General features: G+C 40.7%; 1 protein-coding gene across 2 annotated transcripts in view; it reads right to left on the bottom strand.

Annotated features, from left to right (window-relative positions):
* CNTNAP4 (contactin associated protein family member 4) overlaps positions 1–12384 on the bottom strand; it is a 288013-nt gene that overhangs the window by 87243 nt on the left and 188386 nt on the right. For both annotated transcript variants that reach the window (XM_004014917.6, XM_042231474.2), the window contains 3 exons: positions 10541–10690; positions 3881–4052; positions 386–492 (listed from right to left, as the gene is read on the bottom strand). In XM_004014917.6, coding sequence (XP_004014966.3) covers positions 386–492; positions 3881–4052; positions 10541–10690 — 429 coding nt within the window. The remainder of the gene's footprint in view (positions 1–385; positions 493–3880; positions 4053–10540; positions 10691–12384) is intronic.

The following is a 12384-nucleotide window of genomic DNA, read 5'->3' as shown; positions in this document are numbered from 1 at the left end:
GCTCTTGCCTGGGAAATCCCATGGACAGAGGAGCCTGGACAACTACAGTCCATGGGGTTGCAAAGTGTTGGACGTGATGAGCGACTAAGAGAATTTAGGGATTACCTATTTGGCACTGTAGTTTATGCTTGTCCTTAGCTACCTTTTTTTCCTACATGTATTTTCTCCTTGCTGGCTCTCCTACTCTTTTCTGCTTGTGTGTTTCTATAAGCTACCTTGACTACTTTATGAAAATAAGTGCGGATTAAAAATAAACTGGAAATCAACTGAACACTAAGGTTCAGGGTTGTACGCACATGGACATATAAACATATACACAACAAAGAAAAGGAAATGAACAAGGGAGTCGGGACAGAGGCAAGAAAGGAAGGTGTGTTTGGCTTACAGTTGTGGCACGTTGCTCCCCTGTACCCAGTGTTTGCACAGTTGCAATGAAAGGTGTCCCACGACTGGGAGCACTCACCGCCGTGTTCACAATAGTTAGGCAAACACCTAAAAGGAGGTGCAGATACAGTTACTACTATTCACTGTGAAATATCACAAAATACTGACAAATTATACATGATCACGTGAAAGAAGAATGTTAACAGTAATCTAAAGAGTAATTAGAGTGTTCCTAATGATCATCCCACGCCTCTCAGGTGGTACAGGGGTAAAGAATCCACCTGCCATCGCAGAAGCCGTAGGAGGTGCGGGTTTGATTCCTGGGTCGGGAAGATCCCCTGGAGAAGGAAATGGCAACCTACTCCAGTATTCCTGCCTGGAGAATCCCTTGGACAGGGAAGCCTGGCAGGCTATAGTCCCTGGGGTCGCAAAGAGTTGGGCACAACTGAGCACACACAATGGTCATTCCATCTGTTGTTGCTGCTGCTGCTGCTGCTGCTGCTAAGTCGCTTCAGCCATGTCCGACTCTATGCGACCCCGTAGACGGCAGCCCACCAGGCTCCACCATCCCTGGGATTCTCCAGGCAAGAACACTGGAGTGGGTTGCCATTTCCTTCTCCAATGCATGAAAGTGAAAAGTGAAAGTGAACTCATTCACTCAAGTCTGACTCTTCGCAACCCCATGGACTGCAGCCTACCAGGCTCCTCCGTCCATGGGATTTTCCAGGCAAGAGTACTGGAGCGGGGTGCCATTGCCTTCTCTACCATCTGTCGTTATGGGATCTTAATCACAGAACTCTAAGTTCATCAGATTTCAACCAGTTCTCAGGTAGCTGTGACTGTTAATTTTCAACATGTCCTATTATATCATAGCCCTCTCTTTTCCTTAAATGACGCAACAGTGATTTAGTATGTTGCCAGGAACATCAATAGTTTACACAAAATAACATTTAATCACACTGATTTACCACACTGAACATTTAAAGGAAGCGGCTATAAAGAAGGGGGAAGGAAAGAAGGAAGTAGGGTGGAGGGGCAGCCCTATTCCCTGGTGTACACACCAAGGAACACCGAGGATGTACGGTGGGTCCCAACAGTGGGTCCCAACAGCAGGTCAGGGTGCGTCAGGGTGCTGAATCCATACCACAGGCGCTCCCAGGATATTTTACATTTTGAAGAGAAATAAGGCAGACTCAACAGCTGTCAAGCACTGTGCCACTGACTAGCTTGAGGTAGTTAAATTTCCACATTAGATCAGAATAGGTTCCTTTTACTCATGTCTTATCTTTGAGAAGCTGGCTGTTCAGTAGTTGACACAAAGTAATGTCATGTGAAATCAGGCTGAAAAGAGGTAAGGGCAGCAGTGTTTGATGTGATTCCAAGCTTTGAAAGGTTGTACACTACGTTAAAAATAAAGTTAAAGTTTTTCTAATTATATATATGTAATAAATGTATAAATGACTTTTTCAAAAGGTTTCTAAATGGTTAGGACATAAACACTTGTAAAGTTGTCTGGAACCAAGTGACTGTTTAAATGGAAGCGTGGTTGTCCCTTTTGACTTAGAGCATTGAAAAAACCACTGAAATGCATAAGGCACCATGGACAAAAAAAGTTAAAGAGCTTCTGGTATCAGCTCAAATCACCCTGATCAAATAACTGATACTTTTTAGAATTTAAATGGAAAGTTATAATGAGACCAAGGCTTGAAATGCTCTCATTCACCCCAGAATAAAAAATAAATTACAAAACCTGTTAAGAACATATTCTTAAAGAAGTTTCTGCCATCTCCTTTTTAAAAAACTAAGATTGGGAACTTCATGTTTTGCTTACAGGATTTTCCCAATTTTAACATGACCATCACTCATAGTGTGGATGACTGAACCTTCCCGCTGGTCCCTGGTGGCTATTACCCATTGAGGGTGAGCTCCCTGCTTCTGTGAGAGCTGACCCAGGATGCCTTGCTATAGGCCTTCCTCCAAATTAGGATAAATGATCCCAAGCTGGTATGGCTGTAACTATGGAGATGGTCACTGTTATTCCCCACATGAAGCCAATTGAGGTTTATCATCTCAATTCTCCCTTACATATTATCTTTCATTATAGAAAGAACCATTTTATCTACAAATTGAGTTAAATAAGCACATATTCATAGAGAGGAAATGATGTCCTAATACATTACTAAGTTAGATCATAATGATTTTTTCTACATATGACATAGTATCTGCTGCTGCTAAGTCGCTTCAGTCATGTCCGACTCTGTGCGACCCCAAAGACGGCAGCCCACCAGGCTCCCCCATCCCTGGGATTCTCCAGGCAAGAACAATGGAGTGGGTTGCCATTTCCTTCTCCAATGCATGAAAGTGAAAAGTGAAAGTGAAGTCTCTCAGTTATGTCTAACTCTCAGTGACCCCATGGACTGCAGCCTACCAGGCTCTTCCATCCATGGGATTTTCCAGGCAAGAGTACCAGAGTGGGTTGCCATCGCCCTCTCCAGACATAGTATCTACCAGTGTTCGAAACAGGATCAACAGACAATGATACAGTAAATGGTCTTCAGATATAACACATGTGTTTATGTTGACAAAATGTTTCATACAAATAAAAAATTATTTTTAGAACTCAGAATTAATGTATTTGCTCAAAATATATACTGAACATGACTATATGCTGGGTTAAGTTTGTCACATTGCTTTATTTTTTTTAATCTGGAATTGCCATGATATTTCATTGAACTCAGTAATTAAAAATAAATGCCTTCATGAGTGGCAAGATTATTTTGCTACAGTTGCCCATGCCTAAAAACATTTTTAAACTATTAACCATCAACTACTATATTAAAAGCAACATCGTCTACAATGAACCCCCAAATCTTGCCCTGTCATGCCCTTCATGCCCTGCACTGGAATGCCTATCGAAACTACTGGATCATCCTTATACCCTCATCAATACGATGGCTCCAAAACTTTTCCACAGGGGAGTTTCCTCTTCATTTTTCCTGCAGAGAAGATGGTAATGTGTCCTTAAGGGTACACAGTAGGACCATAGCAATCAATTAAGTTCCTGTGTCTCTGTAATATTACTCAGCTGTCAGGGGAGCAAAAGCCAGTCTGACAACTAACCACATAGGTCTCTGGTTTACTGGCCCCTGATGGTCTATATTACTGTTAGGCTATCCTAAGTGATTGGGTTTAATCATATTTTTTATACATTTATATGTCCTTAAAATTACAGCAGCATCACCATCATCTTTTGGGAACTGGTAGCTATTTGTATATATAAATAATATGGTCATATCTTCTACCTAAATTTTATCACTGGAAACAAGCATAAAATTAAAATCATATTGTATTTCTAATGTAAATATTATCTATTTCCTGTGGAACAGATGATGGTGAGAAAAAAGAGAGAAAATGTTTGTTTTACCTACTAATTTCAACATGCTGCCAAAAGTCTGAAAATGGACAAGCCAACATAAAGAAGGGAGACTGCCCCTACCTGTCTGTGATCCCACAGGAGTCTATCTGAAGGTCGCTGAAGTTCCCAAGGGCCCCCGGTTGAAGTGAAATCAGATCTACCACCTCGTGACAGATGGAGATGAGTCTCATGCATCCCTGGAACCCACCGAGTGGACTTTTACATTTGGATCCAAAGCTGCTGTCAGGACAACCTGATAAAAATAAAACCAAAGCTGGTCAGGATACATCATAGTGAATCAGGACTCAGTACCTTCACTAAAATAAGGTTTTTGTTTTTTTTTTTTTAAATAGGCATTTGATTATTAAATTAAAACAGAGAGAAAAGCCCATTGCAGTCATTATTCATTTGATCTAAATTACAAAGTACAATTCACACAAAGCATTTCTCTTTATTATGATACCACAGATTCACAGGAAATGACTACTGTTTCAATAATTATGTGCAAGTATACTGACTTGATCCCAGTTTTAGAAACACACAAATCAGCTCCAGGATCCTCACATGTCAGCCAGCAGTGTTAAATTATGTATAACTTAAACCCAGGGACTTAAGTCTTTGGGGATGCAAAAAAAAAAAAGGAGCTTAAAGGATGAAAATGTGCACTGTAGATTAGAAAAGATAAATTAGTAATGGTGAAATACCTTTCTGTTGAAGGCTATTTGGAAAAGGAGTTACAATGACTTGGAATAAAATTACAACTATTTATTTAATTAAATACTTTTCATTTGCATGTAAGAGCCACATATACTTGCATTTTAATAAATCATAATGGCTTAATGTCAAAAACATTTCACTGTTTGACTTTATTTATTCTCTGCCGTATAAAAAAATGCTCCACTTACACTGATTTCTTCCTAACATTTATCTAAGACCTGTTTCTAATTATTTAAATAATAAAAACTATAATATTAACTATTATTGTCTAGAGTTTAATGATGTTCTATTTCTCTATCCAAGTGAAATAAACAATTTTATGGAGTATGAACACATATATTATACTTATGTATTTTTCATTAATCTTTCTTTGCCGTTATGGTTGTCAACCACTGTTACAATTTCAAAGAATAAGAAATGAATCAGCAACTTGCTAATTCCTATACAATCCATGCTCGTTTCCTACCTGGGAGTTTCCATTATAATTAAACATTTCGACTGCAGATATCTCTTCTTAATGCTTTGTTTTCCTAACAAAATACATTTAACCTGGCAAAGGAAAGGCTAGGATTCATATTTAACCTGTTATCAGGCATGGTGAAATATTATACTTTAAGTAAAGGAGATGCTGAAATTTAAAATTTAGTATAGCAAGAAAAGGTGATGAAACCTTCGTGAGCATTTATATTGTACATGATTCTATACTCAATTTCAGTGCTTAAAATCCTCCTATGGTACAGGATACAGTTACCATAATCTGGATGTGCTTTCTAGATGAGTTATTAACCAATTAAGAATGTTAACATAAAAACCGAGAGTATAATAGTTCAATAATATTTGGGGGCAACTACAATATGCCAGGAATATAAACAGCACTGCTAATCTCCTTTTCTCCAGGTGGTGTTTCCTGACACATTTCAAGCTATTTCAGAATAAAATAAATGATGTGATATGCCTCTAGGGGACAAAACTAAGCAAACTCACCATCACAAGGAGAGGTCATGGAATGTTACAGAGTGCACAGCGGTCATATTACAAGGCCCTTCACATTCCTGGCTACACTGTTTAACAAGCAAGAGATTCTCAAGAACAAAGAAGGGTTCACCCCAAGTTAGCCTCATTAGCATGTGATAACAGACATCTACAGGTTAATATAATGCAACAGCAGAGACAGGCTCAGCACTGAACCGCTTTGAGATGCAAGTTCTAAAATATGAAGATTTCTGGGGAATTCTTCATGCTGAATTAATGGATGGCTCCATTACCAGAAGCGGGCAGCATGTTAAGCCCCTCTGAGGATGGCAGATACATCATCACTGCATGTACCAGAAGTAAGATGCCAGTATGACTTCATGGTGGTGTAGCCCCTTCACTAGATGGAGAGTGTCTGATTGATACAAGTGGGAGTGTGAGGATTCTGCACACAGTCTAGTGTTTCTAGCTTGTGCTTCCCAGTGTTATTCCATCGCACAAAGACCGGCATAGGGGAATTCCCAGAAGTTAGACTTTCCTCCATTTAAATCTGGAAGACCCAGATTTAAAATTTATGGTTTATAAATAAAAGATAAAAGCTGACCTCAGTAATTTTTTGGAAAGCATACATTTGAGGAAGGAGAAAAAGTAAACAGTGGTGGCAGAGCGTGGTATTTGGCCTGGTGTATGCAGAGCGCTGTGAGCCCCGAGCAGCCCACTCTCCCAATCGTCACCTTCAAGCCTGACACAGAAAACAGATCCAACCAAGGATGGTGGGACAGACTGCCCTTTGCAGGGAGGCAATGAAGCCAGGTTACAGGCTAGACTGACTGCTGATAACAGGGAATTTGCAGTTGAATTTAGAGAGAAACAAAGAAGAATGGATTGGAAGTGTCTCAGACATGGGATATTTATTTACTTGAAGACAAACTGGTTACCTAAGAAAAGCCTTCCACCTAGATAAAACAGACCCCAGGAATAAAGGGGACTCTCGTCTGCACAGGAGAGGTTTCCTAAGATAGCCAACTGTCAAGTTAGCTCTAGGGAGGGAAGTGGAGAGGCTGTTCCCAGGACTGCAGGTGTTCAGTGTTAAAACCAGGGAGAGCTGGTCACCCCACCGCCAGTACCACTCAGGGAATGAGGGTCCCTGAACCAGTCTGTCCTTTAGGGGCCCCTGTTCTAACCTTCCTCCAGCCATGATTCTGCCCACAGCACTGGGAGGCCTCACAGGGTCAGGTGGTAGGCCCACGTGGAACTTCTCCCCTCCAGGCCACTCCCAGAATCCAGAATTCTCACCCCAAAGACCTACCTGGGTTTCCAGGAGGAGGCACCCCTCCTCCACCAGGTCCTGGAAGAACGAGGCCCGGAGGAGGAGGCAGAACCATGGCAGCAGGGGGCCCCCTGCTCTTCTCTAGACCCATGCTCCCAGTCCTGGAAATGCCAGGGTGCCCTGGGGTTCACAGGGTATATATTTACTGACGAGTAGAGTCTCGCTCAGTCGTCTTCAACTCTTTGTGACCCCATGGACAGTAGCCTGCACCAGGCTCCTCTGTCCATGGGATTTTCTAGGCAAGAATACTGGAGTGGGTTGCCATTTCCTTCTCCAGGGAATCTTCCCAACCCAGGGACTAAACTCAGGTCTCCCGCATTGTAGACAGACGCTTTACCTTCTGAGCCACCAGGGAAGTCAGAATCTCATGCCAGGATCGAACATACTCTAGTACTTAAGGACGCCAATTGAGAAGATGATTGAACAAACAGAGATATTGCCTAAGTAAACTTAAGACTGGTTATCTAAATAAAAGCCCTTAAGTTGAAATTTTATTATGGAAGTTTCCACAGTATATTGCTTAGGGACTTAGGAACACCTTAATACATGAAAGGAGGGATAAAAGCCCCATTCAATGGTAAAGATGAAGAGATGTGATAATGGAAGGACAAATGGATGATGGTAATGTTATCTTTCTTAGCTTGGAAATGCATGTTGAGATGTGTATTTTTAAAAATAATAAATCGTATTCTTTAAATTGTGTATATGATGTAAGATGTGAACAAGAGGAGGAAACAGGGTAAGAGGTATATGGCAACTCCCTGTGTAACTTTGCAACTCTCTGGTAAATCTAAAACATACAAAAATCATAAGTTCAGGTAATTAAAATGGTGTATATCATATGTATCATAATAAAAGCAAGCAAAATTGGAGTGTACATGTGATATATTTTGTTATGAAGTATAACAGTGTGAATAACAGTCAAAATTTTCTACAAAAGAAAAAGGTAGGCATCATTAAATCTGAACATGAAGGGTGTAAAATAATTTAAGAATGATGATTCTATTTTTATGACAAACTTCTATGCACTCTATTATTTTTATCATCTTTTTTGCATCATTTAACAAAATGCTTGGGTTTTTTTCTTATCTCTTTTGGTGTTTCCCAAACTTTTCTTGATTAAAGTTGTTCTATACAAATCTTCCTTGCCTTACAGTGTAGCTGCATCTTGATAAACCCATTGTAAATTGAAAATATTCGAAGTCAAAACTATGTTTAATATACCCAACCTACCAAACATCACAGCTTAGCTTCAGTTCAGTTCATTTCAGTTGCTCAGTCTTGTCTGACTCTTTGCTACCCCATGAATCGCAGCACGCCAGGCCTGCCTGTCCATCACCAACTCCCAGAGTTCACTCAGACTCACGTCCATCGAGTCAGTGATGCCATCCAGCCATCTCATCCTCGGTCGTCCCCTTCTCCTCCTGCCCCCAATCCCTCCCAGCATCAGAGTCTTTTCCAATGAGTCAACTCTTCGCATGAGGTGGCCAAAGTACTGGAGCTTCAGCTTTAGCATCATTCCTTCCAAAGAAATCCCAGGGCTGATCTCCTTCAGAATGGATTGGTCAGATCTCTTTGCAGTCCAAGGGACTCTCAAGAGTCTTCTCCAACACCACAGTTCAAAAGCATCAATTCTTCGACGCTCAACCTTCTTCACAGTCCAACTCTCACATCCATACATGACCACAGGAAAAACCACAGCCTTGACTAGACGGACCTTAGTCGGCAAAGTAATGTCTCTGCTTTTGAATATGCTATCTGGTTGGTCATAACTTTTCTTCCAAGGAGTAAGCGTCTTTTAATTCCATGGCTGCAGTCACCATCTGCAGTGATTTTGGAGCCCCCCAAAATAAAGTCTGACACTGTTTCCACTGTTTCCCCATCTATTTCCCATGAAATGATGGGACTGGATGCCATGATCTTTGTTTTCTGAATGTTGAGCTTTAAGCCAACTTTTTTACTCTCCACTTTCACTTTCCTCAAGAGGCTTTTAGTTCCTCTTCACTTTCTGCCATAAGGGCAGAAAGCTTAGCTTAGCCTCTCTTAAATGTGCTCAGGACACTTACATTAGTCAATAGTTGGGCAAAGTCTACTTTATAATTAAGTGTTAAGTACTCCCCACAATTTATTGAATACTGTACTGAAAGCAAAAACAGACTGGTTGTGTGGGAACTGAATGGTTTAAGAGTATCTGCTGTTTACCCTTGTGATTGTATGCAAGACTGGGAGCTGTGGCTCACTGCCACGGCCCAGCATCATGAGAGAATATTTACATTACCCTTCATGTCACGAGTCTGAGAAAAGAAAAAAATTCAAAGTACAGTTTCTACTGAATGTGTATTTCTTCACACCATTGTAAAGCTGAAAAATCCTAACTCAGGAACTGTTTGTATATCTTACCATCTATTAAAGGACCATGTTGCTATAGATTGCCATAAACTCAATCATATATTCCATGATGTTTTATAAGCAACTTAATTTATAAAATGAACTTATAAATGAACAAATCTTCATAAAGGAAGTAATTCTATCTTTCAATATTTTTGGCATTATGCTGCCTTTTATAGCAAAGGATTATGAAGGATTTTCTTTTTTGGTTTGCTTGTTCACTCTTACTATAAGATGCATGATTCATGGTCTGTGTACTTACTGTCAATTCTTGGAAAGGAATTTGTATATTATTGATGAATAATTAAGCCTGGGCTTTCAACCAAATTCAAAGGTGATTCCACAGAAGTCATGATTGCAATTCAAAATAGCAAAAAGAAGAAACACCATAAGCCATGATTATGATTTCTACAGCTGTGCCATTCTGTGTTCTGCTCTGTGCTCAGTTGTGTCCAACTCCTTGGGACCCTTTGGACTGTAGCCCACAAGTCCATGGGATTGGATCCTCTGTCCATGGGATGTTTTAGGCAAGAATACTGGAGTAGGTTGCCATTTCCTCCCCCCAGGGGATCTTCCTGGCCCAGGAATGGAACCTGCATCTCCTGAGAACCTGCCTTGCAAACAGATTCCTTACCAGCTGAGCCATCGGGGAAGCCCTGCCTTTCTAATTAATGTCAAATATTGTCTTATTTTAATTTTCCAGTGATAGACATTCATTTCCACTTCCAAAGGTTGCTTCTGAAGCTTTTAGTTTAATCAAACATCCACTAGGCAAGTAAACACTTTTTGTTCTTTGAGAGAGACGTCTTGGGGTTGAAAGCTGGTGCCCTAATTCTATCAAATGTATCAGTGCATTATTATTCAGCAATGAGAAGAGGCTTCTGTGGCTAAGTAAGTTAGATTATTTGTTCATTGGCATAATATTGACCTGCACTGAGCAGTAGAAGAGCAATAAGGATGCTCTAGAAAAGCTAAGAGGCATGAACAGGAAAACACCACAATGAAAAGAGCCCATAAAATCTGAAAAAGGTACACATGTAAGGCCCATTCAACATTAGGAAGACATAACAAAATTTAAAAGTAAGAACTGAAGAGCATGGTTTACTTGCAAGCAATCTCATTATAGAAATCATAAGCATAAGTCAGTCCACCTCAAAGAAATACATTTTATGTCATGATTTATCATCGTGATCCACTCAACATTTCCATCTTCAAAGAAAGTGAAAAATGATTCCATAATATTGGCATTGGTTAAAACATACTAACTTCAAGATACAGGGATAGTAACTGTGAACATGACTCAACTGCCCATATGGACTGACTGTTTCTCTTACCTCCAAAATAAAAGGTGCCCCCTGAATAAATCTGCTCAGGGCCCTGGGAGGGGGATGCAGAAGCCACTTGGCCATCGACCGCCACACTCATGTAATTCCTTTTGGCAGATAAGGAGACGGAATGCCATTGTCCATCATTTAATCCAACACCTGGGGGAGATAGAATCAGTTAAAAGAGATCTCTCTTAACAGTCAACACTGTTAAGCAGTTGGTTAGAAATGGCAATGTACCCACCACTCAATCAAGTACAGCACCCTAACAGCTCTTAACAAAAGAAAACAAGAAGCAAGAGAGGGAAGGGAGATTGGAGGGCAATCAGCAGCTTCTACATTGTTGTCGTTCATTGCTCAGTTGTATCCAACTCTCTGCAACTACAGCACACCAGGCTTCCCTGGACTTCACCATCTCCTGGAGCTTGCTCAAACTCAGGTCCATTGAGTCAGTGATGCCAACCAGCCATCTCATCCTTTGTCATCCCTTCTCCTGCTTTCAATCTTTCCCAGCATCAGAGTCTTTTTTAATGAGTCGGCTCTTTGCATCAGGTGGTCAAAGTATTGGAGCTTCAGCTTCAGCATCAGTTCTTCCAATGAATATTCAGGATTTATTTCCTTAAGGATAGACTGGTTGAATCTCCTTGCAGTCCAAGGGACTTTCAAGAGTCTTCTCCAAAACCACAATTCAAAAGCATCAATTCTTCAGCGCTCAGCTTTCTTTATGGTCCACATCCATATACGACTACTGGAAAAACAATAGCTTTGACTAGATGGATCTTGGTTGGCAAAATAATGTCTCTGCTTTTTAATATGGTGTCTAGGTTTGCCATAGCTTTTCTTCCAAGGAGCAAGCATCTTTTAATTTCAAGCCTGCAGTCACCATCTGCAGTGATTTTGGAGTCCAGAAAAATAAAGTCAGCCACTGTTTCCACTGTTTCCCCATCTATTTGCCATAAAGTGATGGGACCAGATTCCATGATCTTGGTTTTTTGAATGCTGAGTTTTAAGCCAGCTTTTTCACTCTCCTCTTTCATTTTCACCAAGAGGCTCTTTAGTTCCTCTTCACTTTCTCCCATAAGAGGGTGTCATCTGCATATCTGAGATTACTGAAATAACTGGAATATTGAAATACGTGGAAATAGTGCATGATTATCTTCATGTCGTGGGGTATCAGTAGAGAGAACAAAATTCTAATTCAAGTTTGGACAATCCTGAATGGTGAAAATCTTTCAATTATTTCAGTTCAGTTCAGTTCAGTCACTCAGTCATGTCCAACTCTTTGCGACACCATGAATGGCAACACGCCAGGCCTCCCTGTCCATCACCAACTCCCGAAGTTCACTCAGACTCACATTCATCGAGTCAGTGATACCATCCAGCCATCTCATCCTCTGTCGTCCCCTGCTCCTCCTGCCCCCAATCCCTCTCAGCATCAGAGTCTTTTCCAATGAGTCAACTCTTCGCATGAGGTGGCCAAAGTACTGGAGTTTCAGCTTTAGCATCATTCCTTCCAAAGAAATCCCAGGGCTGATCTCCTTTAGAATGGACTAGTTGGATCTCTTTGCAGTCCAAGGGACTCTCAAGAGTCTTCTCCAATACCACAGTTTAAACGCATCAATTCTTCGGCGCTCAGCTTTCTTCACAGTCCAACTCTCACATCCATACATGACCACTGGAAAAACCATAGCCTTGACTAGACAGACCTTAGTCGGCAAAGTAATGTCTCTGCTTTTGAATATGCTATCAAGGTTGGTCATAACTCTTCTTCCAAGGAGTAAGTGTCTTTTAATTTCATGGCTGCAGTCACCATCTGCAGTGATTTTGGAGCCCCAAAATATAAAGTCTGACAC

Source organism: Ovis aries, chromosome 14 (assembly GCF_016772045.2).
Source record: "Ovis aries strain OAR_USU_Benz2616 breed Rambouillet chromosome 14, ARS-UI_Ramb_v3.0, whole genome shotgun sequence".
Classification (NCBI taxonomy): Eukaryota; Metazoa; Chordata; class Mammalia; order Artiodactyla; family Bovidae; genus Ovis; species Ovis aries.
This window is presented reverse-complemented; position numbering and strand designations above follow the sequence as displayed.